Below are 26,710 nucleotides of genomic sequence, written 5' to 3'. Positions count from 1 at the left end.
ACATAGCATAACGACAACTGAGCATTTTGCTCTGCAATGTAAATTAAATCTATTGCATTTGCTACTGTTGTACAGAGATGCCCAAACTAGGGCCCGCCGGCCAAAGCTGGCCCATTTTAACCTATGATTCGGCCTGCCATTTCATCTGAGAATAGAGTGAGAATTTTGAGGGTTAATGCCTTTATTACATTGTAATTTTTTAACATCATTTAACAACTTTTCATTTGTTAGTTTTATTGTTACGCTTCAAAAAAAAAAAAAAAAGAAAGAAATGAAATGTTTCAATTAACTGTTGTAAATGAATCCAGTATTTTAAAAAAATTAAATACAAAATGAGCAAACGATTACTCAATGGATAGACCACAATTCAGAAGTCCTCAATAAGCAAATCAAGACAAAGGCAGGTGCAGCCAGACTAGTGTATTTAGCATTAAACTCCATTATGTTATAATTGGAATTCTTATGTTTTCATTAGAATAGGTTTGTTATAAAGTATAAAAATATATAATGCATTAGTTAATATCATTAGAATAATGTTTTCTATAGTCTATAGTCATTCACCTAAATTAATAGAAATGCCAACAAAATGAAAAGAAGAAAAGAAGAATGAGCCGCTTTCACGAATATGAGCATGGTTGCACAGGAAAAAGTGATATTGATTTTATGCAAACATTTAAAAAATATAGATTTTTGTTGTCAACATCTCATAGTTTTGGTCTTTTTGTAATTCTAACCCACTTTGTTCTTGAACTTGTCTTAGTCTGAAGCCCTCAAAGTCTTCAGCTTGTTTTGGTCTCAGCACTCTCTGATCTTGGTCTTCACTTACTGTCTATTGAAGTAGTCGTGACTACAGTACTCAGTGGTGAAAAAAGTACTGACAAATCATATTGAAGTAAAAGTACCATAATTTGCCTAAAATGTACTGCAAGTAGAGTAAAAGTATGTGTTGTAAATATTACTCAAAGTATGAGTAAAAAGTAGCTCTTTTAAAAGCACTCAAGATTAGTAAGTAATGAGTGTTACACTGTAAAAAGCTGATGATTTACATGTAATTTGTGGATTTGTTTAAACGTAACATTCTGTAGTGCATTTAGTTATTGCTCGGCAGGCACACGTCATAGGACGTTAACATTAGGTTAGATTTAGGTTGTGATGTCAGGTGAACAAAATTCAATGTCTAGCCAGCATAAGGACAACGTTATTTTAAAGTTCAATAACGATGTCAAATGATGTTGATATTTGGTTGATTTTAGGTTGTTAGAAAGTGAACAAAATCCAACATCAAGCCAACATCTTAAACCAACTTCATATTGACGTCAAATACTGACATTTATTTGTTGGATATGGCAACCAAAATGCAATGTCTGATGGATGTCATATTGGAAACGTCCACTTAATGTCAAGCTGTAACATCATCATTAGATGTTGATATTTGATTGATTTTAGGTTGGATGTTAGACATTGACATCAGCCTAACGTTGGGTTCTAATTTCAACCTGATTTCCATTTCCAAACAAAATTCAATGTCCCCACAACGATGGGGTACAACGTAAAACAGACGTCATGTTGACATCTTGTGCCTGCTGGGTGTTTAAAGCCATTTCGGTCATCATACAGTAAACATCTGTCATCTTTTTATCAGTGACAAACCATTACTTAAACTATCATCTAAACTCTCTCTGGGTCAATGCGTGTAAAGATTTTGGACATCTTATTAGACACTTTTAATGCTTCCAAACAGTTTGCTGCAATAATAAATCGCCCATGTCTTGAGGTAGTTCATTATGATGTGATTTACTTTCTATGTGTGATTTGATTGGACAGGAATCACAGGACTGATTTTTTATAATCCCCATGGACAAAAAAACAAAGTAGTGACTGCAGGTTGAAGGAAAGTAGTGGAGTAAAAGTACCAATACTGCACAAAAAATGTACTCAAGAGAGAGTAAAAGTAGACTTTTTTAAAACTACTTGGTATATTACAATTCCTGAGAAAGACTACTAAATTACTGTAGTTTGAGTGTTTGTAATTTGTTACTTTACACCACTGAAAATACTATATTGAAAATATGAAGTTTGAAGCTGTTGTGAAGTTATTTAGAATTAACTTCAAATTAATTTAGAAAATGTGTTTTGATTGTAGAACGAATCATCCAAGTATGCAAGTTCAGTTTACCACAGACATACATTAAATGTTAAAACTCATAACGGGAGCCGCTGGCAAATTAATCTAGCAGGTTTTGGCATCATGACTGCAGCACTCTGTTAACATCTCAAGAGCTTGTGTTGTGATTTATTTACAGAGTCAGACAGTGTCATTCCAGAGACGCCGGAAACCAAACGTCCATCGGGATCATCTCTGTCCACCGCCATTTCTGACTCGGACTCTGACTCTGATAGTGAGATTTCAGGCAGCTCCATGATGCCTGTCAGGTCAGTAATCAACTTCAGAATTTGTGCTTGAGGTAGAGGCATAAAAATAAATGACATGAGGCCTTCACACACACTCTAAAATTGTTTTTATTTTTCCAGGGATACAATGTAAAAATGCCAAAGTATAAACATTTTAATTTATGTCCAATGCTGTCTAATATATGGTTTAAAAAAAACAAATAATGTTTAGAGGAAACCTGTGAAAGACATTTAAATCATTGCATATATAAATACTGTATAGCATTTGCAATTTACATTTAAATCAAATATTTCAGTGATTCATCATGCAGATTTCTCTATGTTGTATTTATCTGCACATTCTGAAGTAAAAGCCACATTTGGTCATATTATTTGGTATTTAAAATTGCTGTATATTAATATTGAAATATACATTTATAATTTGTACAAATAGGCGACACGGTGGCTCAGTGGTTAGCCCTGTCGCCTAACAACAAGAAGGTTGCTGGTTTGAGTTCTGGCTGGGCTAGTTGGCATTTCTGTATGGAGTTTGCATGTTCTCCCAGTGTTTGCGTGGGTTTCCTCCGGGAGCTCCGGTTCAAACACATGCATTATAGGTAAATTGAATAAACTAAATTGGCCTAAGCTGGGACTAAGCTGAAGAGAAAATGAGTGAATAAATAATTTTGTATATATTTAGTGTATTTTTTTTTTTGCATTATATATTAAATATGTATGTTTTGTATATAAAAAAAGGTTTTGTAAATTTATTGATTATGTTCTCAACTTACATTGCATTTATTTTTTGTTCTGTAAAATGAAATCTCTAAGACTATCCGACAAATTAATAATTTTGGCTATTTTAATGACCAATTATTGTTATTTTCATTAATTATTTGCAGGCTTAAAAACTTTATTATATCAACTCCCTGTACTATAGCAAAAATGTGTTTTAAAAAAGTCAGCATAAATGATATGTATAGTTAAAGAGCTGTATCATTTGAGCAGATTTTGGACTTACTGTATGCAATCAAACTTCTGACACTGGTTACGTTTACATGGACATCCGCAATCAAATTATTTGGCTTAATCTGAATAAGACAATAATATGATTAAGGTGTTTGCTTTTTGGATGTTTCTTTCATGATCCTGTTTTAGATGTTGTAACACATAATTGGATTAACATCACTGTGTCACCACGCTATCCACATTTCCTTCAAGGTTTCATGTAATTTCGGGTGTTTCATTTTTAATTTGTTGACTTTAACTGGAGTTTGGCACTTTCCCTTTCATTCAGGAGCATTTCATCCATGCTCCCATGACAAACAAGATATTGGATGTGAGTATGAACTGCTGAAAGAGTGTTGTTTTAAGGGAATTTGATACCGCATGCCATATGGGGAAAACAACCTCAGCATTTCACAATGTGTGTCTGTGGTCCTTCACTGACTCTGTAGGTGCTGTGAATGGTGCCGAATACATATGTGTGTGGGCCATTCTTCAGCTACAGGCACTTTTAGCCTTGTGAAGTTGAGTAAAAAAAACTTGTTTAAAGTTAACGTAACACAGCCTCATAAGTTTAAACAATTTGTCTAGTTTTACGATCTGTAAGAGGACAAACTCAGATAAGAAGGAGAAACATTTTTTCCATCGTGAACTGAACAAATGTCATTTCCACCACATCTCAATATACGGCTTATTTCAAAATGAAATAAATGATGGCAGTCAAACATAGTCTAAGATCATTTTTGTATCTAGTCTACCCAATCTTTCCACAATATATACAATAATTATACGTTTGTCAATGAAATAAATTAGTTGTATGCTGAATTGTCCACCTGTCACACTCTAAAATTTAATATAAATTTGGTTAAGAGCTTATTAGAAAATAAATAAGTGAAGTTTCATAAATTAATTTCGAGAGGAGCACGTGATATGATTGTGCACCGCTGGCCACTCATCCGTAATCAGTAATAATCCAATCAGAATGATCCTAGCTTAATATAAATGGATCACTTTCTCCTTATTGCACTATCTTCGTTTTGGAAGAATCCCCCCTTCCACCCCATCTCCTCCTTTTTCTCCCCTTCTTAAGGGGAAGCGATCGAGACCTACCTGATCTCGGTTCTCCTGATATGCTTCTAGACCGGGCGGGAGCCCTGGGCTCAAATATCTCCGAGCTCAGGGTTCTCTCCCGGGACAGCATACCAAACCTGCTATAAGTGCCAAGCATATCTAAGTGGGAACTCTTGAAACTGAATTTTATATTAAATAGAGCATGAACTTGTGCATTGTGAATACACCTTTAATGTGTGATGAGAACTCTTTAAATATTTTTTCAAAATGTGTGTGGTGGTGGAAATGACAGTGGTGGAAATGACATTTCAACAGTTTATTGTAAAGAAATGAAAAATAGCTTCACCGATTAGCTTTGAATTGATACTAGCCTTTCAATTATACAAAAGACTCTTTTTTACCTTAATTTTGTTTGGTTTTTAAAAACATCTTTGAAGGTATACATGTTTGGTAATGACGTAGAATAAATGTATTTTTTTATCAAGCAATATAAAGCTGTGTTGTTGATAAAAATTTTTAATTCCTTCCATCTTGATCATGTTCTCAGATGGCACTATTCATTTTCATAGAAACCACCTAAATAATCTTTCACACAAACTTTTTAAAGCGACATTATAGTGTTGTGGTGAAAATGACACTGATACTGTGCGACAGCTATATTTTGTATAAAAAATAATATTGATAATAATCTCACATTAATAACTATGAAATATTTAAGTTATTTCATTAGTGTTTAATTAAGATACATTAATAGATATTAGATAAATAATATTTTTAAATGTTACTTTTATTGCTGAAGTTAAAAGTCTGGGCGTGCAACAAGGTGAAAACAGTGATTTTGACAACTAAAAGGAGGTTGAATAATATGAAAATATATAATAGAAAGCTAGTAAAAAAATGTTAAAGTGGGTTTTATTGTTAGTTTGACAAAAAAAGAGGAACAAAATTAAATATATTTATGGATTTATAATCAAAGGACACAAAAGTGCCCAAAGAATTACCCGTGTATAGATTGTCACAACGGTAATAGTTTGACTGAGGTGTTTACATGTCTGTACTGCACTTCAATTATGCAACTAAAATCAGCATACTCCACATGTCTTACTCTGATTTCTGTTTAGTTTAATTATGACCTTAATTAGATATAATTAATCAAAAATCACTGTTTACATGGTAGACTCTTAATCAGAGTATTGTCTTAATCATATTAACGTCAGATTTTGGTGTCCATGTAAATGTCAATGCTGAAACTTCAGTTCATTTAACAAAACTGTTCAACAATATCCTTTATATACTCTGATATTAAGGAAACTTAGGCCTAGGAAGAGAAAAGCAGCATCATCTGCGGATGAGTACTCAGTGTCTGACGAAGAGGAAGAGATTGTGGTGAAGACTAAACGAAGGCCGACGCACAGCAGAATGACAAGATCTACCTCACAGCAAGCTCTACCAGCACACCAGAAGGCCTCAGAGACGGTAAAAACCACCACTTCCTAGACCCACAGCATGACAATTTTGAATGCACTCCAGCCTTGATTTTTAGCTGCATGGCAATAATCATCTCATTGACGTTTTAGGTGACCGACAGTGCACACCCCTCGCCCCTGAAGACATCCGGGATGGCAGGTACAGATGAGCAGATTCACTCCATCAATCTGAACAGCTCCCATGATAAAAGCTCATTGATCGCTTGGATGGCTTCAGTATTGCTGAATCCAGCTGAGTCTGAGGTGAAGATGCATTCGCCGCATTGATTCGCGTGTTGCTGAGCCATGTTGACATGCTCTCCTTTTCAGCTGCTGATTCGGTCCAGCAAAGGAGGCGACAGCAGATGTGCGGCTCTTCCCAGGAGAGCGACAGCAGAAAGGGTGGACGGGTTTCTGCGGTGAGTTCAGACACGAACATTGGATTATCGTGGGACGTTCTCTCTCTGATCCCCCCTCAATACTGACAGCAATGCATTTTATGGTGCTGCAAATCCACTGAGGCTAAATTGAAAAGAGTGTCCCGATCAAGGACACCAGCAGTGTGTCTTTCTACCTGGGATATCAACTGCCAGGTTACACATAATCCCCTTTCTAGATGATTTATTAGTCTGTTTGTCATTTGTCATTGGGGAGTGTGTGTGTGTGTGTGTGTGTGTGTGTGTGTGTGTGTGTGTGTGTGTGTGTGTGTGTGTGTGTGTGTGTGTGTGTGTGTGTGTGTGTGTGTGTGCGTGCGTGCGTACCACTGACTTCCATAGTATTTTTTTGTCCTACTATGGAAGTCAGTGGTTTCATCTTTCTTTAAAATATCTTCTTTTGTGTTCAACATAAGAAAATAACCTTTTAAAACCACATGAGGGTGAGCAAATAGTCTCAAAATGTTTATTTTTGGGTGAACTATCCCTTAAAGGCCCTGCTATACACACAGCTTTCTGTTTTTTGCTGTTTTCTTAGGGGTAAAAGGGCGTTTGAAATACATGTTGCGTACTGCAAATAAACATTTAATATGTAAATGTATTCTGCAAATTTTCCTCTCAACATCAAAATAAATACACAAAAAAGGACAGAGGTGAGAAAACAACAGTAAAGAAAGCATCTGTGTAGTGCTGCAGATGTTTGTACAAGCTTAAAATGTAATAGCATTTTTATTTACATCACTTTAAACTATAAATTGGTTTAATGAACCTGTATTATATAGCATCAGCTTTCAAATAGATTTACACTTCTAACTTCAGCAATCTGAACAGAGGAAATTAATTGTACACTACCTGACAAAGTCTTGTCACCGGTCTTTGTTGTATGAGCAACAAATAATAACTTGACTTCTAGTTGCTCATTTGGAAAAGTGGCATAAGGTACATTTTTCGGATGAATCTTCTGTTGAACTGCATCCAAAACATCACAAATACTGCAGAAAACCTATTGGAACCCGCATGGACCCGAGATTCTTACAGATATCAGTCAATTTTGGTGAAGGAAAAATCATGATTTGAGGTTAGATTCAGTATAATGGCGTGTGAGAGATCTGCAGAGTGGATGGCAACATCAACTGCCTGCGGTATCACGACATTTGTGCTGCCCATTACATTACAAACTACAGGTGAAGGCAAATTCTTCAGCAGGACAGCACTCCTTATACTTTAACTTTTATTTCAAAGTTCCTGAAAGCAAAAAAGGTCAAGGTGCTCCAGGATTGGCCAGCCCAGTCACCATACATGAGTATTTTTGAGCATGTCTGGGGTAAGATGAAGGAGGAGGCATTAAAGGTGAATCCAAAGAATCTTGATGAACTCCAGGAGTCCTGCAAGAACGCTTTCTTTGCCATTCCAGATGACTTTATTAAGAAGTTATTTGAGTCATTGCAGAGATGTATGGATGCAGTCCTCCAAGCTCACTGGAGTCATAAACAATATTAATTCTTTTTCCACTGCACCATGACTTTATAATCTATACTGTACATTATTTCTGTTAAGTGACTATACTTTTTTGTCTAAGCAAAGTCAGACCTTACTGTGCTAATTAAATGATTAAAAATCAAGACACAATCATATTTTATTTTGGTAAAATAGGCATAATCTAGAGGCCTGTGTCCTTCATGTAAGCCACTTCTGATACCAAATGATCAACCAGAATCATCATTAGTCGTCATTTACTCATCTTCCACTTCTACCAAACCTGTTAGAGTTTCTTTCTGTTGTTAAACACAGAAATAGTAAAAAAGTGTTGGAAAAACAACCATTAGTATTTTGTATTCCTATTATATGTCAATGGCTGCATTTTTCAAACATTCTTTACGAAATCATTCTTTTGTGTTCAACAGTAGAAAAAAAATCAAAGCTTAGAAGCACTCGAGTGTGGATAGATGATGAGGAAATTTTCATTTTTGGGTGAACGATCCCTTTAAAGCTTCATTTAAAAACAATTTATTACAATTTAAAATTGACTTTATTGATCTTATTGCAGACATTTTACCCCCCTTAAAAATAAATAAATCAAAACATCTTTGATTGAGAATGATGGAACCAGAAGTGGTAAGATGCTATCTGATGTTAGGTTTTGTCCTCCAGCCATGCGTCACCCCTGCAGCACTGCTCTCTGCTCAGGGATGTGTGTCACACTGGTGTTTTATGTCTCATTAGGCTGATGATTCAGAGGAGGAGGGACAGAGATCTAAAGATCAGGAACGTATGCTGAGAAAACTCCAGAGGAAGTTCCCACATCTCAACAAGAATGTGAGCGATTGCTGGATGAAGCTGGACATTTTTCTATGTAAATCAAATATTTGTTTGAACTTGAGGCCCAATGCTGTGTGTGGCTTTTTACAGGAACTCAGGGATGTGCTTCAGGAGCACGACTGGCTTATTGACGATGCCTTGGAAACACTACGAATGTTCTCTGACCTCGGTGAGCTTTGACTGATTGTGTACAACAGTATAAGGGTCATGTCATAAGAAATATTTTTTTCTCTAATATTTTGACACATAAGAGGATGTATTTTTAAAACATAATGCCATTTTTAGACTTGAAAGATTCATTCTAACAGCAAAAAATAGCATGTGTTGAAACTAAACTGCTCAAACAAGTGTAGATTTAGCATCTGACTGCCTTAGAAACTATTCTTTAAAGTAGAGGTGTCAAACCTTTATGAGTTTATTCTTTCTTGTTGAACACAAAAGTAGATATTTTCAAGAATGCTTGTTGCTGGGACCCATCGACACATTCCAGCTTACTATAGAATCCCAGTAACCAGTAGTGGGTCATAGTAACCAGCCATTTTTCAAAATATCTTCATCAACAGAAAAAAGAAACTCAGATCAGTTTAAAACAAGTAAATTGATGAATATATGATAACAGACTTCATTTTTCATTCATTTTTAGGTGAACTATCCCTTTAATGCATATTTTATCTGATCAGTCTAGAATCTACTGAGCTGAAGTGATGTATGAAGCTTCTGAGTCAAGCAGAGAGGCTGTAAAATCACATCAGGCACTTTAAATGTACCTCTGATGTAGATAGAATAATGTTTAAAATGTCAGGGAGAATCAAAAGACCTAGTGCACTAACTTCCACAGGACTGCGCACAATCAAATAAATGGTTTTTATCGTAATGGTGTTTCAGATCATGTCTCATTTTTGTGAGCCTTCGACTGCAGACTGTATATAAACAAGGGCACAGAAACCTTTTTGTTAAAAAATGAACAGTTTTGGATCTGACAGCAGCTGCTTCGTAAACAGGAACTTTCACAATGGTTTGTCTGTTAATTATGGTTTTATAGAGGTAACAATTAGGCCCAATCCCGATTCTACCCCTTAGCCCTTCCTGTTACCTAAAGAGAATCAGGACACCCCTACCCCTTCATGTGAATGCGCAAAACGAGAGGTAGGGGTCTCGCAATTCTCATTAGCTTGAAGGCGTAGAGCTAAGGGGAAGGGCTAGATAGCCCTTCAAACAGAGATCTTTCTGGACCACACTCAAAACCAAGGGGTAAGAAAATTTCTACAATGGCAGTATGGCTGCACACGGAAGTAAGGAGATGCACTAGGGATGTAACAATATTGTAAATACCGTCATACAGCAATAGTAATTTTTTTCAATATTACCGCAGGCGCATGACTCAATAAAACTATATTTCTGAGAAAAGTTTGCGTAGGCGAATGAAGCGAACGGGATGTAGCGGGAACTACAATTCCCATCAGCCTAGGCGTGGCCATCATCCTTTGCGGTCTGTTGTCACTACAGATCCAGTAATGCGGAAATGGAGTGTGTTGCTTGTAGCGGGGAAGAAAAAGAGCTGGAAATGATCGAACCTAAAGCGGGTTTTAAATCAGATGTGTCTAAGCATTTCGGTTTCTTTCTAAAAAGATACGAAAAAGGAGAAAAGGTGACAGACAAAGAAAAAAACAATATGCAGGCACTGCCAGACTGTGGTGAAATATAAGTCGGGGAATATGACTAATAACAGTCATGGGGACTGCAGAACACAGCACACTTGTTAGATTGATGCAGACATTGACTTGTACCGCAAAGAGACCTCTATCTCACTCATGGTTTGTCCTCTCAAGTGGTGGAAAGACAATGCACAACGTTACCCACTGCTGTCAACCTTGGCTAAATCATATCTCTGTCCCAGAAACCTCATACCCAAATGAGAGGGTTTTTTTCTGTTGCAGGGGACGCCCAGAGATCCCGGCAGCTAGCTCTCTGTAACTCTCACATGGCCACCCACTGAAGCTAAGCAGGGCTGAGCCTGGTCAGTACCTGGATGGGAGACCACATGGGAAAGCTAGGTTGCTGCCGGAAGTGGTGTTAGTGAGACCAGCAGGGGGCGCCCAACTTGCGGTCTGTGTGGGTCCTAATGCCCCAGTATAGTGACGGGGATGCTATACTGCTCTGTGAGCGCCGTCTTTCGGATGAGACATTAAACCGAGGTCCCGACTCTCTGTGGTCGTTAAAAATCCCAGGATGTCCTTCGAAAAGAGTAGGGGTTTAACCCCGGCATCCTGGCCAAATCTGCCCACTGGCCTCTGTCCATCATGGCTTCCTAACCGTCCCCATATTCCAATTGGCTTCATCACTGTCTCCTCTCCACCAATCAGCTGGTGTGTGGTGTGCGGTCTGGCGCAAAATGGCTGCCGTCGCGTCATCCAGGTGGATGCTGCACACTGGTGGTGGATGAGGAGATTCCCCATTGTGTGTAAAGCGCTTTGAGTGCCCAGAAAAGCGCTATATAAATGTAAGGAATTATTATTATTATTATTATTATCCCAGCTTTTACCAGATTATAGTTATATGATAATTTCCCCTTAAAAAACCCATCTCTATCTAAGTGAGTGAGTGATTAAATGTTGAATGTGATGAGTTTTCAACAATACTAAATTGAAACTTTATTTTTTTTAAATGGTTTAATAGTTTTTTGTTATTAAAATTGATAAATTGAAGTTCCTGTTTCGAAACTTACAGATAGATGGCTAATTTGTATGTCATTGATATGTTCAGTGCTAAGGTAAATTAACACTTTTGGCACTTTTTTCAAGTCTTTTCATTAGTTTTTTTTTCCTGTAAATTATTCAATAAATACCGTACCGTGCCATTCATACCGAGGTATTATCGTACCGTGAAATTCTGATACCGTTACATCCCTAAGATGCACAAATCAATATTTTTTGTCATTATTGCGAATTTTTACAACAAACAAGCATATGTTTTAATACATTCATAACCGCGTTCGTTTTTTACCGTCATGCTTTTTTAAAAAAAATCTGAAAATAAAGACCGCTAAATTTTGCACTCGAATACCCTGTCAGAAAAGTCTAGTGGCTGAGAATGACCTTTTTACAGTGTCTGCTATAATGCGAATGTTGTTTTCGTGTGTTTACATAGATGAATACAGTATGGCCATAGTGTAAATGCACAGTACAGTTAGGAATTTATTGACACATAAGATATAATAACTTGATATTGTTTCCTTCGGTGATTCACTGAAGATAAAGACCAAAAAAACACAACTGGAATAACTACAGCAGTCGCGATCGCGGATCTTATATGAAGCAAGATATCGCACTGACATATAATGACGTGTGCAGGTGTTGTAGTGCTGTCCCATTTCTTAGGAGAGGGTGCTCGCTGCAGAGCCATTTGAGGAGAGCTGAGCTCCAGCGAGGGGGAGCATGAGCTGTCGCTCCTCCTCCTGTAAGCTGTTTTAATGCTTACACCAACCCCACCCCTAACCCTACCCCCAGTGACATCACTCGTAGAAGAAGTGCAAAAAAGGTGGAGCTCAAGCTTAAGCTCCCCCTCGCTGGAGCTCAGCTCTCCTCAAATGGCTCTGCAGCGAGCACCACTTGTTTCTTAGGGGTAAATTTTGAAGCCCTTCCCCTTCACACTTTGCTTCAAGGGCCAGAGGGAAGGCGAATGCATAGGGGTACAAAAATAGAATTGGGATTGGGCCTTAATAAACACTGCAGAAATGGCAGTGGTGGTTTATTAACAGCTAACAGACACACACAAAACAAAGCTTTGTAGAGAGAGACATTTGCTCTTGTGATGTCACATGCCCCTTTGTATTTAAACTAGTCATTTTTGGAGCTTGATTTAATAAACACTTTTTTTTATCATAAAATAACACTTTAAATTATAAAACTTGCAGGATGTTTTACTTGTACAAAGATCTCTTTTGTGTCAAAAGATCGAGGCAGATTTGATTTCTCATGCCATGACCTCTTTAGTATTATATGTGAACCATAATAAAATAATAAAAAACATCCATGACATGACCCTTAAAAGTGCACTAGATGCACATTTGAGCATGCCTACTTCATATTGCATGTCAAAATCTGTATGTCAGGTATAGTCACTAATGGACACTTTACTATCCCATGAGGCCATGGTACGTGGTCTTCATAGTTAGAAAGAGCTGAGACTGATGATTCATACGTAACTTACTAAATATTTATTCAATTTTCAATCTAAACAGTGAGCTTGAACCAGGGTAATTTGAGTAAAGTAAAACTAAATCTGATACTAAAACTATTGGTCAAAAATAATGTTAACTGAAATAAAATAAAGAAATTCAGCACCTGTAGAAGTATAGATGTGCATCATTATAAAACATCTCTGCATATCTAGGGACATTTAACTGCAAATTTATTTAAATATGAAAAAGTGTGCCTTCATTTTTTATTTCATTTTTTAAGTTGCATTCACATGATTTTGGGTTTATTCAAAGAATTAATTTATTTTTATTACTAGGAGATTTGCAAGACTATAATTACTAAAACTAAACTGGAACAAAAACTAAAAAAGAAATGTGTTCACTAAAATCCAATAAATGAATAAACTAAACCTAAATTTTTATTTACAGCAAATTTGAAATATACCTCCCAACACTTTCATTTTTCCTTGGAGTCTCCCGTTTTCAGGCCCATCTCCCGCCACTCTCCTGTTTTGTTATTTCTCCTGGAAAACTCTTGTAACTCCTGGTCCTTAGGTTTTTGGTACAGTCAGTAAATCCCCTGGATTGCCAAAGTTGGTATAGTATTTAATCACAGCGGCCGCCTGAAACCTTCTTCTAGTACAGTTACTAATGACGCAGTACACAGAACCCAGTTCTCAACAGTGTTATTCAGACACCTTACCCCAAATACCAATCCCCACACTCTGGGTCTGCCAGATTTTCAGTGACAAATGTTGGCAGGTATGATTTAAAAGAAATAATTAATTATAAAAACTTTTTTTTTTTAAATGCTAAATTATAATAACATTGGCTTTTACCTAATTTTGATTGGTATTTTGGATGTAGCATGAAAGGAAAAAAATGTAATAAATAAATGACTAATGAATTATTTCCTCATTATTTACTCACACTCAAGTGGATCTAAACTTTTTCCTGTTGAACACAAAACAAGATATTTTGAAGAATGTTGAAAAAAAGCAGCCACTGACATCCATAGTAGGAAGGTTATTTTTTTGTCAGCATATCTTCCTTTGTTTACAACAGAAGATTTGGATGATGAGTAAGATGATGATGGCAGAAATAAATTTAAAACATGAAGTCAGATGAAAACCAGAATGTTTCAGAATTGCCCTAACACTTGCATTAATTCTGTACATATAGTGGTTGAGTCTGAAGATGACAGCTCTCAAACTTCCACTCCTGCCAAACACACCAGACGGGTTGCAGAGACCCGCCCTCAAGCTCAGGTTACCAAACTTTCCAGCCCACCCAAACCAAAACCCAGCAGACCTCTGGACGGGACCAGAACATCTCAGAGGATCGCAAAGCAGCCCATATTGGCCAAATACACATATGTGAGCTCAGAAGAGGAGTGCAGTGACTCTGAGGCCTCTTTAGTCAACGGTTTACTGGACTCTGACTCTGACCAATCAGAGGAGACCCTATCCAAGCTCAAAACTGAGATTCTCTGCTTCTTTCAGTCCGCGTCTGTGGATGAGCTCACACTCATTGCAGGATGCTCTTTGAAGAAGGCGCAGAAAATCACTGAGCTGAGACCCTTTAAAACGTGGAAAGACCTGGTGAGAACTGTGCAAAAATGCTTTATATATGCAGTTGAAGTGAGAATTATTAGCCCTCTTGAATTTTTAACCCCCAAGCAAATGTTTGTCCTCAATTTCTGTTTAACAGAAATAATTATTTTATCTTTGCCATAATGACAGAACATAATATTTTACTAGATATTTTTAAAGATATTAGTATTCTGCTTAAAGTGCAATTTAAAGACTTAATTAGGTTAACTAGTCAGGTTAGGGTAATTAGGAAGGTCATTGTAAACAGTGGTTTGTTCTGTAGACAATCGAGAGAGAAAAATTGGGTGCGCTAACAGTATTGACCTTAAAATGGTCTGTAAAGAATTAAAAGACTACTTTTATTCTAGCCAAAATAAAACAAATAAGACTTTCTCCAGAAGAAAAAATATTATAGGAAATACTGTGAAAAACGTCCTTCCACTGTTCCAAACATCATTTGGGAAATATTTAAAAAGAAAACAAAAATTCACAGGAGGGCAAATAAGTCTGACTTCACCTGTATCAAAGAGCCTAGAATCATCAAGAGGCGACACTCTAGTGCGATTTGGGAAACAGCCACTAGATGGCCCGGCGGCCATTTTTGTAATGAACTCCAATAGAACAACAAGCATATTATAAATGTGTAAAATAAACTATTAAAAGTCTGATGATTGTGATAATAAGTGCTGTATTGTCGTCTTTCAGGTTGTATCTCAGCTTTAATGCGCTTTTTAAATAAATAAACATGAAACAAAGCAGCTGCTTGCCATCGCGACAACAATAAGATCCAATGGACAGCCGATCACTTTCACTCCAAAATGGCGGAATCCGGGGCTGTTGCTGGGCGCTGCTGTTCAATTGAGTGTTGCCTCTTGGTCATTCTAAGCTCTTTGCCTGTATATACAATCCTGTGCAATATTTTATATTGTATATATTTCTATAATTTACTCACTATCCACTTGTTACAAAACCTGTTTTACTTTCTTCTGTTTACCACAAAAGTAGATATTTTGAAGAATGTTGAAGCCTTCTACAGTATTTTTACATACTATAGCCATCAATGGCATCAGTTTCTGACATTCTTCCAAATATCTGCTTTTGTGTTCAACAGAAGAAAGGTTTGGGAACACTTGAGGGTGAGTAAAAGGTGTGCACATGTCACTTTTCTCTGCAACTGCCAGAACATTTAGGTTATGATCAAAGAGCAACACTTTCACTCTTCTTTGTCTCAGGATGATGCCATGCGCAGAAGAAACGGTTTGTCCGCTGAGCTCCTGGCAGGATGTCGAGAGGTTCTGAAGGAGAGGGAAGTTGTTAAAGGTCTCATGAGCAAGTGTGAGGAGATTTCAGTCAAACTGATCCAAGACGTGACGCAAGTAATGGACAAGGGCCCGGGCTCCATGACCCAGCCCGAGATCCTCTCTAGCACGTAAGATATTGCATCACAGCTTTGAAAATCGGCTTTATAAGGTGATAGGTTGTAAAATTTCTGTGGCGTAATTATTTTTTTATGTGTTTTTTTCTAGATTCCAGTTGAAACCGTACCAGCTGATTGGCCTGAATTGGCTGGTTTTGCTTCATCAGAACAAACTCAGTGGAATCCTGGCAGATGAGATGGTAATGGAGTACCGGTCTAAATTAATAATATTGGAATCATTTAGGCAATCTCTTCTTATCATTGTGAACAGTCCAAAAAATCACAATAAAATGTAAAAAATTATGAACAAATTCTGTAAAATACTTTACATTTGTTGTATGTAAGCACTGCGGAAATTGAGATTTATTGCTCAATTTAGGAGAAAAAAATTGATGATATAAATAATAACACAGCCTATTAAAATATGCATCGAATTGTACAGACACAAATTGCTACAGTGCAAACACTGAAAATTCTGTCATTATTTGCTCACCTTTTACTTGTTTCAAACTTGTTTGACTTGTTGAACACAAAAGAAGATATTTTGAAGAAAGCTGGAAACCTGTATCAATGACTTCTATAGTATTTTGTTTCCTACTTTGCATGTCAATGGATACTGTATTCCAGCTTTCTTCAGAATATCTTGTTAAATGTTAAACAGAATAACGAAACTCCACCTGAGGGTGAGGAAATAGTGAGTATATTACCATTTAGGGATGAACTATCTTGATTAAATGGCATGAAATTACTTCAATGAAAACTCTTAAAACAATTTTTTGGCTCAGTGTCTCACCTTAAGTGATATTATGAATACATCTTAAAGGTTAATTACCACTTTTTATTTTATTTTAGGGTTTGGGAAAGACCATCCAGGCCATTTCGTTCCTGGCTCACCTCTATCAGGAAGGGAACCATGGGCCTCATCTGATCACTGTACCTGCTTCTACACTTGGTAAACAATATCATTTCAAAGAATAATTCTGTATAACCATCAGCACAAAACCAACTGAATCATCTTAATTTGTTGTCTCTTTGACAGATAATTGGGTGCGGGAACTGAATCTATGGTGCCCCAGCTTTAAAGTGCTGGTATATTATGGTAAAACCAAGCTTCTATATTATATTTAAATTATATATCAATTAAATAAGATATAGGGGCGATGCAGTTGTGCAGTAGGTAGTGCTGTCGCCTCAAAGCAAGAAGGTCACTGGGTCGCTGGTTCGATCCTCGGCTCAGTTGGCGTTTCTGTGTGGAGTTTGCAAGTTCTCCCTGCGTTCGTGTGGGATTCCTCCGGGTGCTCCTGTTTCCCGGAGCACAGTTTCCCCCACAGTCCAAAGACGTGGTACAAGTGAATTGGGTACGCTAAATTGTCCGTACTGTATGAGTGTGTGTGTGAATGTGGGTGTGGAAGTTTCCCAGAGATGGGTTGTGGCTGGAAGGGCATCCGCTGCGTAAAAATGTGGTGGATAAGTTGGGGGTTCATTCTGCTGTGGCGACACCTGATCAATAAAGGGACTAAGCTGACAAGAAAATGAATGAATGAATAAAATAAGATATTAATATTTAGAAAGCATTTTTCTTGTTTTTGTTGTTTTGTTATGTTTGACTAAAAATCTAATCAGTATACTATGGAGCTAATAATATGCCAAAACAATCTGAATTTGAATCGGTTCATCTATTCTTCCCTGTTGATGACCCCTGATCAACTTTCTGCTGAATCTGAATTTCACGTTCTGAATTTCTTCATCTTGAAATCTTGAAACTGCATTTTTGCAAACTGGATATTTGTAGGCTAGGAATTTAGAACATAAACAAATCTGAAGTTCAAAAATACGTCTGAAAAATTCAGCCTTGGAAAATTCAGTTGTCTTAAATTTCAGATGTTCAATATTCAAGGTCTGAAATTCAAATAAAAAAAAATTTTCATGGCAAAATTAAAATTCTGATTTAATAAATTACAATTGTCAATAAATCAAATGAACACAATTCAAATTCAGATTGTTTTGGCATATTATTAGCTCCACTGTAAACTACTAGGGACATTTGTTCTCAGTTAAAAAGAAAATACATTTATTATAATATTTTATATATAATTATTTGTAGAAATATAGGATTCATATTGATATTATAAAATTGTTAATAATGTAATCTATCAAAGGACTGAACAAAGTCTAAACGCTAAAGGTACATGACTGGTCTAGACAACACTGCTGTTATTGGCCTTGTTAGGATGCTAAAATAAGCTCTTCTGTGTTTACACATTTTGGCTGACATCAGTCTGACTGATCTATTCCGGTATAGGCTCTGCTGATGATCGCAAGTACATGCGCTATGAGATCCTCAATCAAATAGTGGAGTACAACATCATCGTGTCCACGTGAGTATCTAAGTTCATGCACTTAGAAACACCCGTGGTTCTTGCCCTGAACCCTGAAAGAAAGAGTCAAGACATCATATCCTTCACAGACCACCTGCATGCTAATCTGAGAAGGGCACCAAACACGGGGTGCCAAGGGAAATATGTATCTTGTGAAGTACACCACACACAAAGCCACAAGCCGTGAAGTCAGCATAGAAAAAAGCACCCATAATAATGATGAATTACTCAGCGTTTGAGTGAACGTGAAAAGGTCCAAGTAAAATGACCCTGCCCCATTCATTATTTATGGTAATGAAACATGGCTGTGCCTCTTGTCCTGCCCCTTAATACCTAAGCTCATTAAGATGGTCTCTTGTGCACAGTTACAACCTGGCCATTGGAAACAGCAGTGACCGCAGCCTGTTCTGCAAGCTCAAGCTGGAGTATGCAGTGTTTGACGAAGGCCACTTGCTGAAGAACATGAACTCGCTGCGCTACCGACACCTCATGGCCATCAATGTAAGATCACCATGAATATTTGTCGTCCTGAGCAACGCGTCAGTGGTCATTAAGAATAAATGGCTTGAGCTCTATTACAGGCACATGGTCTGGTTTTGTAAAAGCTGGGAGCGCGTGTTGCCCAGATGGGGTTAAACTGCCTTTGCCCTCTCGGCCACTCAGGTTTCTCCTCCATTTGTGTCCCCAGGCTAAATATCGTCTGCTGCTCACTGGAACCCCACTGCAGAACAACCTGCTGGAGCTCATGTCCCTGCTGAACTTCATCATGCCCAACATGTTCTCCAGCAGCACTTCACAGATCGCCAAGATGTTCTCCATGGTAGAGCTTACATGAATATAAATATGTCCAGGCATATTAAATAAGCAAAATGGATACCCCAACAACCACTCACGACTGTACTTACTTACTTACTTACCAGTTACATCTTAGCAAAGACTTCACTTACAAAGACTTAGAAAGCTAAAAAGGATACTCAGGATATCTTAGCAACATCCTAGCAACAGCTCCGCCTTTGCTTAAAAAATGATCCAAAACACCCTTGCAAATCACTAGCAACCACTTTACAATAACAAGCACCTTGACAAGCACCTTTAATCTTATACCAGGAACTTGACACTGCCCTAAAAGGCACACAACATTTTAGCAACCACCTGGCCCTTGAAAGCTAGAAAGCAGCCTAACAGTCTATCAACCCCCTGGTCACACCCTAGCACACCAGAAAGCACTCAGAAAATGTTAGCAAACACTTTAGTAGCCACATGGCCATGCCCAAGAACTCAAGAATGTACCAAGAATACCTTGGCAACACCCTAATAACCACATAGTCATGCCCTAGAAATTACCCAGAACACCTTAGCAATGCACAAGGAACCACTAACACCAAGAACACATTTGCAGAAGCTTGACAACTACCTTAAATGTCTTACCAGCCACCTGCTAATGCCCTAGAAAGCACACAGAATACCTTAGCAACCCCCTAGCAACCACCTGACCATGCACTTGAAAGCTAGAAAGCACACTCAACAATGTAGTAACCCCCTGGTCAAGCCCTAGTACACTAGAAAGCACCAAGAAAATGTTAGCAAACACTGTAGTAACCACATGGCCATGAAAACACAAGAAAGTACTCTGAATACCTTGGCAACATCCTAATAACCACATAGTCTTGCCCTAGAAATTACCCAGAATACCCTAGCAACCAACCACCAACACCAAGAACACATTTGCAGCAGCTTGACAACAGCCTTAAATGCCTTACCAGTCACCTGCTAATGCCCTTAAAGGCACACAACACCTTAGCAACCCCCTAGCAACCAACTGGTCATGCCCCTGAGCGCTAGAAAGCACCTGCAACAAATAAGTTACCACCTGGTCAAGCCCTAGTACACTAGAAAGCACAGTGCACACTTTAGCAACAATCTGACTATGTGGTTATTAGGATGTTGTCAAGGTATTCAGAGTACTTTCTTTCCCGTCTTTCGGATGAGACGTTAAACCGAGGTCCTGACTCTCTGTGGCCATTAAAAATCCCATGGCACTTCTCGTGAAAGAGCAGGGGTGTAACCCCGGTGTCCTGGTCAAAGTCCCTCTATCGGCCCTTACGATCATGGCCTCCCAATCATCCCCTTCCACTGAATTGGCTCTATCACTGTCTCTCCACTCCACCAATAACTGGTGTGTGGTGAGCGCACTGGAGCCGTTGTCCTGTGGCAGCCGTCGCATCATCCAAGTGGATGCTGCACACTGGTGGTGGTGTGGAGAGACCCCCCCTCATGATTGTGAAGCGCTTTGGGTGTATGGCCATACACAATAAATGCTCTATATAAATACACATTACATTACATTACATTACATTACTCTAGTAACCAATGGTCATGCCAAAGAACACAAGAAAGTTCCCAGAATACCTTGGCAACACCCTAGTAAACATGTAGTCATGCCCTAGAACACTAGAAAGCATCCATAACACTTTAGCAACCACCTGGCCATGCCCTTGAAAGTGAGAAAGCCCCTGCAACAATCTAGTTACCACCTGGTCAACCCCTAGTGCACTAGAAAGCCCACAGAACACTTTAGCAACGCTTTAGTAACCACATGGCCATGCCCTAGTACACAAGAAAGTACCCAGAATACCTTGACAACACCCTTATAACCACATAATCATGCCCTAGAAATTACAACCACCTTAAATGCCTTACCAGGCACCTGCTAATGCCCTAAAGGGCACACAACATCTTAGCAACCCCCTAGCAACCACCTGGCTATGCGCTTAAAAGCTAGAAAGCACCTGCAACAATCTAGTAACCCACTGGTCAAGCCCTAATACACTAGAAAGCATAGAGAACACTTTAGCAACACTCTAGTTACCAATGGTCATGCCATATAACACAAGAAAGTGTCCAGAATACCTTGACAGCACCCTAGTAACCATGTAGTTATGCCCTAGAACACTAGAAAGCATCCATAACACCTTAGCAACAATTTAGTACCCACATAGTCACACTGTACAGCATTAGAAAGCACTCAGAACAGCTTAGCAACACCCTAGTAACCACCTGGCTGTGCCCTAGAAGGCTCCCACAAAACTCTAGTAACCACCTGGCCATGCCCTGAAACACTAGGAAGCATAGAGAACATCTTAGCAACACCTTAGTAATCACTTTGTCACACCCTAGAAAACTAGAAGGCACCCAGAACACCTAAACAACTCTTAGAAATCACCTTGTCACAATTTAGAATGCTAGAAAGCATTCATAACTCCTTAACAACAACCTAGTAACCACCTGATCATGCCCTCAAACACTAGAAAGATCACAGAATGCCTTAGCAACACCTTAGTAACTATCTGGTTATGGACATAAGCAACCATCCAGAGTGCCCTAGAGTCAAGGCAGGCACCAAATCCTAAAGTAAAAATGTAGTTCCAGATATATCTGTTTCCTGCAGAAATCATCAGAGGAGCAGAGCAGCTTTGAGCGGGACAGGATCACCCATGCCAAGCTCATCATGAAACCCTTCATCCTCAGACGTGTGAAGAGCGAGGTGCATCTGCATACATAGTCTATAAGCGTTGTGCATAATGCATGCGCTCTCAGAATGCATGCCAATGTAAAAATCTGTTGGACAACATCTTAAATGCATTATTCAGTCTCATGAGCAGATGAGGCACTTTGCTTGTCATGTTGACCCTCGATGACTCTGGGGCACTCGAGTGGTTCACTGACAGATGATGATGTGCCCGACAGGTCCTGAAGCAGCTGCCTGCCAAAGAGGAGCAGGTTGAATTTTGTGCCATGTCCGAGAGGCAGCAAGAACTCTACAGCGCCCTTCTCCACAAGCTGAAGCATTCCAGTAATGGGGAAAGTATGTATTTGAGGAAGGTGGTGTTATTAAAGAGACTGGTAAATGTGACCCGTTTCATAACCTTGGGTTTCTGCAGAACGCGAGCTGACCAATGTGATGATGCAGCTGAGGAAGATGTCCAACCATCCGCTTCTTCACCGGCAGTTTTACACCACAGAAAAACTCAAAGCCATGAGCAAACTCATGCTCAAGGTCTGAGATATTTTCGTATGAAGTGCTGCATTTTGATTAATGCCACAGGACAGTTAGATACTAGCAGGGCCAGACAGAATTGGTGGCTGTTTTGTATTTTCTGTGCTGATTTTAAGTAGGTCAAGGGAGCCAGACGTTTGACTATTGCATGAAGTCTGGTACAATTTTTGGTTTATTCAGCCCAAGAACCATTTATTTCTGCAGGGAGAGGCATGCGTTTTAAGGCTAGTTTAGGAGACATTTTTCTAGAGTAGATTATGCCTCGAAACTAGGTCACTGTGGAAGATACAGTTGTGCAGAAAATAAAATAAAAGAAATGATTTATGATTATGGATATTATACAACAATAATTACATTTGAGCAACAGTATAAAATATTATAATTCATGACTTATTGGATGGTTATTTATAAATATTAACACCAACAAGTAAAAATAATTATTATAATTTATATTAAAGGTGCAGTAGGTGATCTGCCACAATGCTAACCGGTTAGCATAATAATAAACACAGTCCCTCCCCTGCCGTCCAAAGCCATGCCTCCATGAACACGCACATCAAAGATGACCACAGACAACCCACTAGATCATGTCATTCGCCAGTTAGAAAACTTTACAGTACTTTATAATACTGCAATTATATCTAGCACGTTTTCAGTTGTGTAGTTAGCCAGCAAAACTTGTCGTAATGTGCAATATTTCATGCATGCAAGGATCACTTATGCACTTTGTCCTAAAGCCACTACTGTATGCTTAGTGGTTGGCCATGGCGTGCAGAAATTACACTTATTACTAAGCCATACTTACATGCTATCTCAGACACATATTCAAAGTAGCATGATAAACAATATAGGGAGCGCATCACAGGATGTCATTGTTCAAAAATGTACCAATGTGATTTGAATATAAAGCCAATTTCAGCTCAGTAAAGCATGCTTGGCGGAGTAGTGCTATTGAATTATGTTTTGTTGTTAAATTAAGATTTCAGTGGCTGAACAACACTTCTGTGCATATAATCCATTCATAACACAACAAAATCAGCTTTGCGTGACTAAAATAGTTTTAAAATATAACATGACCTGTCTAAAAGAAAATACTTTAGCCATGGTGTCATCCTTCCTCCAGCCTGCAAAAGTAACTCCTGTGCTAATGGCGGATTTGCATGAACAGGTGCGCAAATCTACAAATCTACATTTGTTGACAGACAGTTTTGATTTACTTATCAAAATTATGGAATTGTCGGGCCGACAAATTTGAATTGGAAGAACATGTTTTAGTTTTATACCTTATTCAAAATATAAAAGTACATATAAATACATTTTAATCGTTCACTTTAATCATTACTATTGGAATGTGAAGAGACTTTAAACGAGCACATCAAAAAAAGTTTTTGGAGACAATCACCTACTACACCTTTAATATTATTATTAGTAATAATAGTAGTATTTAATCAATGATAATTTAATCAATTGCAAAGCAGTACAGGTCTCCAAACAAGTGTAGCAGAAAATACCAAATAAATTATGTCAAATATATACCACTTATACTTCTTATATTACTATTTATTGTGTTTACTTAAGGATTGCTCATGAAGCTTATTTCTGGTCACATTAGTCCAGCTGTAGATCAAACAATTATTAATTTAATAATAATAATAAATAAATGAATATTAATAATAAAATAAATTATTAGAATAAATTTTAAAAATAACAAAAATAATAATTATTATTATTACCATCAACATGTTGCCATTTTATTCTGTAAAAATATCACTGAAAAGCACTATTCATTCTTTAATTTTCCTTCGGCTTAGTCCTTTATTTATCAGGGGTCAGCACAGCGGATTGAATAAATAAATAATAAATAAGGGGTGTCACGGTGGCGCAGTGGGAAGCACGATTGCACCACAGCAAGAAGGTTGTTGTTTTGAGTCCCGGCAGAGTCAGTTGGCATATCTGTGTGGAGTTTGCATGTTCTTTCGTGTTTGCGTGGGTTTCCTCCAGGTGCTTCGGTTTTGCCCACAAGTGCAAAGACATGCGCTATAGGTGAATTGAATAAACTAAATTGGTCGTAGTGTATGTTTGAATGCAAGAGTGTATGGGTTGTATGGTTCCCAGTGTTGGGCACAGCCCTATCCGCTGAGCAAAACAAATGCTGGATAAGTTGGTGGTTCATTCCGCTGTGGCGACCCCTTATGAATAAGGGGTCTAAGCCATAAAGACAATGATAAAATTCTTTAAAATAACAATAATGAAGTATATATTATTGTATCATGATTAAAAGCTATGAGTAACGAAGATCGCTAATCAACATGTTGCCATTTTATTATGGAAAAAAATTGCTTAAAAGCACTAGGATAAATCCAGTTTAATTTCATGGAGTAAAAAAGAATGAATAAATAAATAATAAATAAGTTCAAAGAAAAATTGCTCAATCTAGATGAAGTGTTTCATACAGAACTGCAGCAGGGAATGAGCAGCTGATATTTATTTTCTGATATTTATATCTATTGTCCTGTTTTGTTAATTGTGTGTCTTCTACCTATAAAGTCATTGTGTTAATGGGCTGAAATGTTCCAGGAGCCGAGTCACCGTGATGCAGATCCCGCTCTCATCAAAGAGGATATGGAAGTGCTCTCAGACTTTGAGTTACACCGCCTCTGTCAGCAGTATTCAGCATTGCACGAATACCAGCTCAACACAGACGTACTGCTGGACTCGGGCAAGCTCAGCCTCCTCACACAGCTGCTGAACTCCCTGAAGGAGAAGGTTGGGGAAAACAGATTCTGTTATGTTCCGCAGACCAAATTACATTTTCAACAACTCCTCCGAGTATAATGAAAGTTATTTAACTGCAGAGAAATATACTGAGTTCCAAATTACACCATACTGCATACTGTCAAAAACAGAAGCAGGGCATATAAGTTTTTGACTTTCTCATTTGGAACAAAAGTAGATGTTTTGTAGAATGTTTCTCATTTCCACATAGTAAACTGATCTTCATGTTGTCAGATTGTAGTGTAGTCACATTCACTGTTTTATTCCACGCAGGGTGACCGAGTGGTGCTGTTTAGCCAGTTCACAATGATGCTTGACATTCTGGAAGTGTTTCTTAGACACCATAAGCACAGATACAACCGACTGGATGGTTCAACCCCCATGAGTGACAGGTAAACACATTTATTTTTGCAGTATTGCTGAGGATTCACCTCATGTGCAATCGATATCAGCTACACTGATGAGCCAAAAACGTCATTAGCAGTCACAGGTGAAGCAAATATCATCGATCACCTGCTAATAAGGCTGCATATTAGGCTCTGGATGGATTTAGATGGTAAGCAATCAATCAGTTCTTGTAATCAGCATATTGGATGCAGGAGAAGGGAGATCTGAGGGTTAAATTGTTATGGTAAAGTATCTCTGTAGTGTTTAGGCTTGGTTGCTGCCGGTCAGCGGTGGTCTGAGGAAGACCAAAGGTGTTGGGCTTCCAAGGCTTACTTATGCACAAAGGTAAAGAAGACCATTTCTGTCTGATCCTGACCAACAGAAGGCCTAATGCTGCACGAGTCACACATTTTATTGACTGTTATGGAATTAATGTGTCACAGCACTGTTTATCACACGTGTATTACTGTCTGCTGCAAACTGAGGAGTATCTATAAAGGCTTTTGAACTGGGTAGTTATAGGAACTCATTTATAGGATCTAACCACCAGACCCAGTTTCCAGAGAATAAATTTCCCCAGATCATTTTCCTGGGTGCATTTGCACTAACAATAGGGGAACTGTGAAAGACACTGTGGTCAAAGCTGTGAAAATGTTTGTCCAGTTCAAAAGCCTCTTAAGATGAGAAGTGTGCACTTATAATAGGCACATAAGTGTTGTATCTGGACCAGGAAACACTGTAAGAACACTTCACACAGTGATTTTCTGCTGGGAAATCTTCACAATAAATTCCCAAAATGGCGAATACTGCCTAGTTACACTGTTACAAACCCATTAGTGGTGTTTCTTGGAGGAAGTTGGCTCTTTCTATAGGATCATGCTATCTGCACAGCATTACATTACATCATTTCATCCTTCTGGAATGATTTTGTTTGAAGAGCATGATTAAAAGTTAAAGTTCTGTCCTGGCCTTCAAATTCTCCAGATCTCAATTCAGTTAGACCAACAAGTTTGATCCACACCAGCTGCACCCAGCCTCCAGGACTCCATCTAAAGTCTGAAACGGACATGGCTGTTGTTATTTGGGCATGCGCCAGTGGTGTACCGAATCACAAATCTCATGGTTCAGATCTCATCATGATTTTTAGAGCGTACTCTCACTATGTACAATTGTCTTGAACCGGGCCAAAGCACGATTGTCCCCCCCCCTCCCGTCTCCCT

General features: G+C 38.2%; 1 protein-coding gene across 5 annotated transcripts in view; it reads left to right on the top strand.

The window, feature by feature from the left end:
* Nucleotides 1-26,710, top strand: part of smarcad1b (SNF2 related chromatin remodeling ATPase with DExD box 1b) — a 34,599-nt gene that overhangs the window by 2,125 nt on the left and 5,764 nt on the right. For 2 of the 5 annotated variants that reach the window (XM_087269590.1, XM_087269591.1), the window contains exons 2-20: nt 2,304-2,433; nt 5,775-5,943; nt 6,045-6,197; nt 6,264-6,352; nt 8,591-8,683; nt 8,777-8,855; nt 14,067-14,485; nt 15,709-15,905; nt 16,003-16,093; nt 16,746-16,845; nt 16,933-16,992; nt 18,196-18,271; nt 18,637-18,772; nt 18,960-19,091; nt 21,720-21,815; nt 22,019-22,136; nt 22,213-22,328; nt 24,906-25,094; nt 25,377-25,495. In XM_087269590.1, the coding sequence (XP_087125716.1) occupies nt 6,299-6,352; nt 8,591-8,683; nt 8,777-8,855; nt 14,067-14,485; nt 15,709-15,905; nt 16,003-16,093; nt 16,746-16,845; nt 16,933-16,992; nt 18,196-18,271; nt 18,637-18,772; nt 18,960-19,091; nt 21,720-21,815; nt 22,019-22,136; nt 22,213-22,328; nt 24,906-25,094; nt 25,377-25,495 (2,075 nt within the window). In that variant the 5' untranslated portion in view covers nt 2,304-2,433; nt 5,775-5,943; nt 6,045-6,197; nt 6,264-6,298. 5 annotated transcript variants of the gene reach the window in all.

Source organism: Danio rerio, chromosome 10 (genome assembly GCF_052040795.2).
Source record: "Danio rerio strain M-AB ecotype USA chromosome 10, GRCz13ab, whole genome shotgun sequence".
NCBI lineage: Eukaryota > Metazoa > Chordata > Actinopteri > Cypriniformes > Danionidae > Danio > Danio rerio.
The sequence above is the reverse complement of the archived record's forward strand: the minus strand, read 5'-3'. Positions and strand labels throughout refer to the sequence as shown.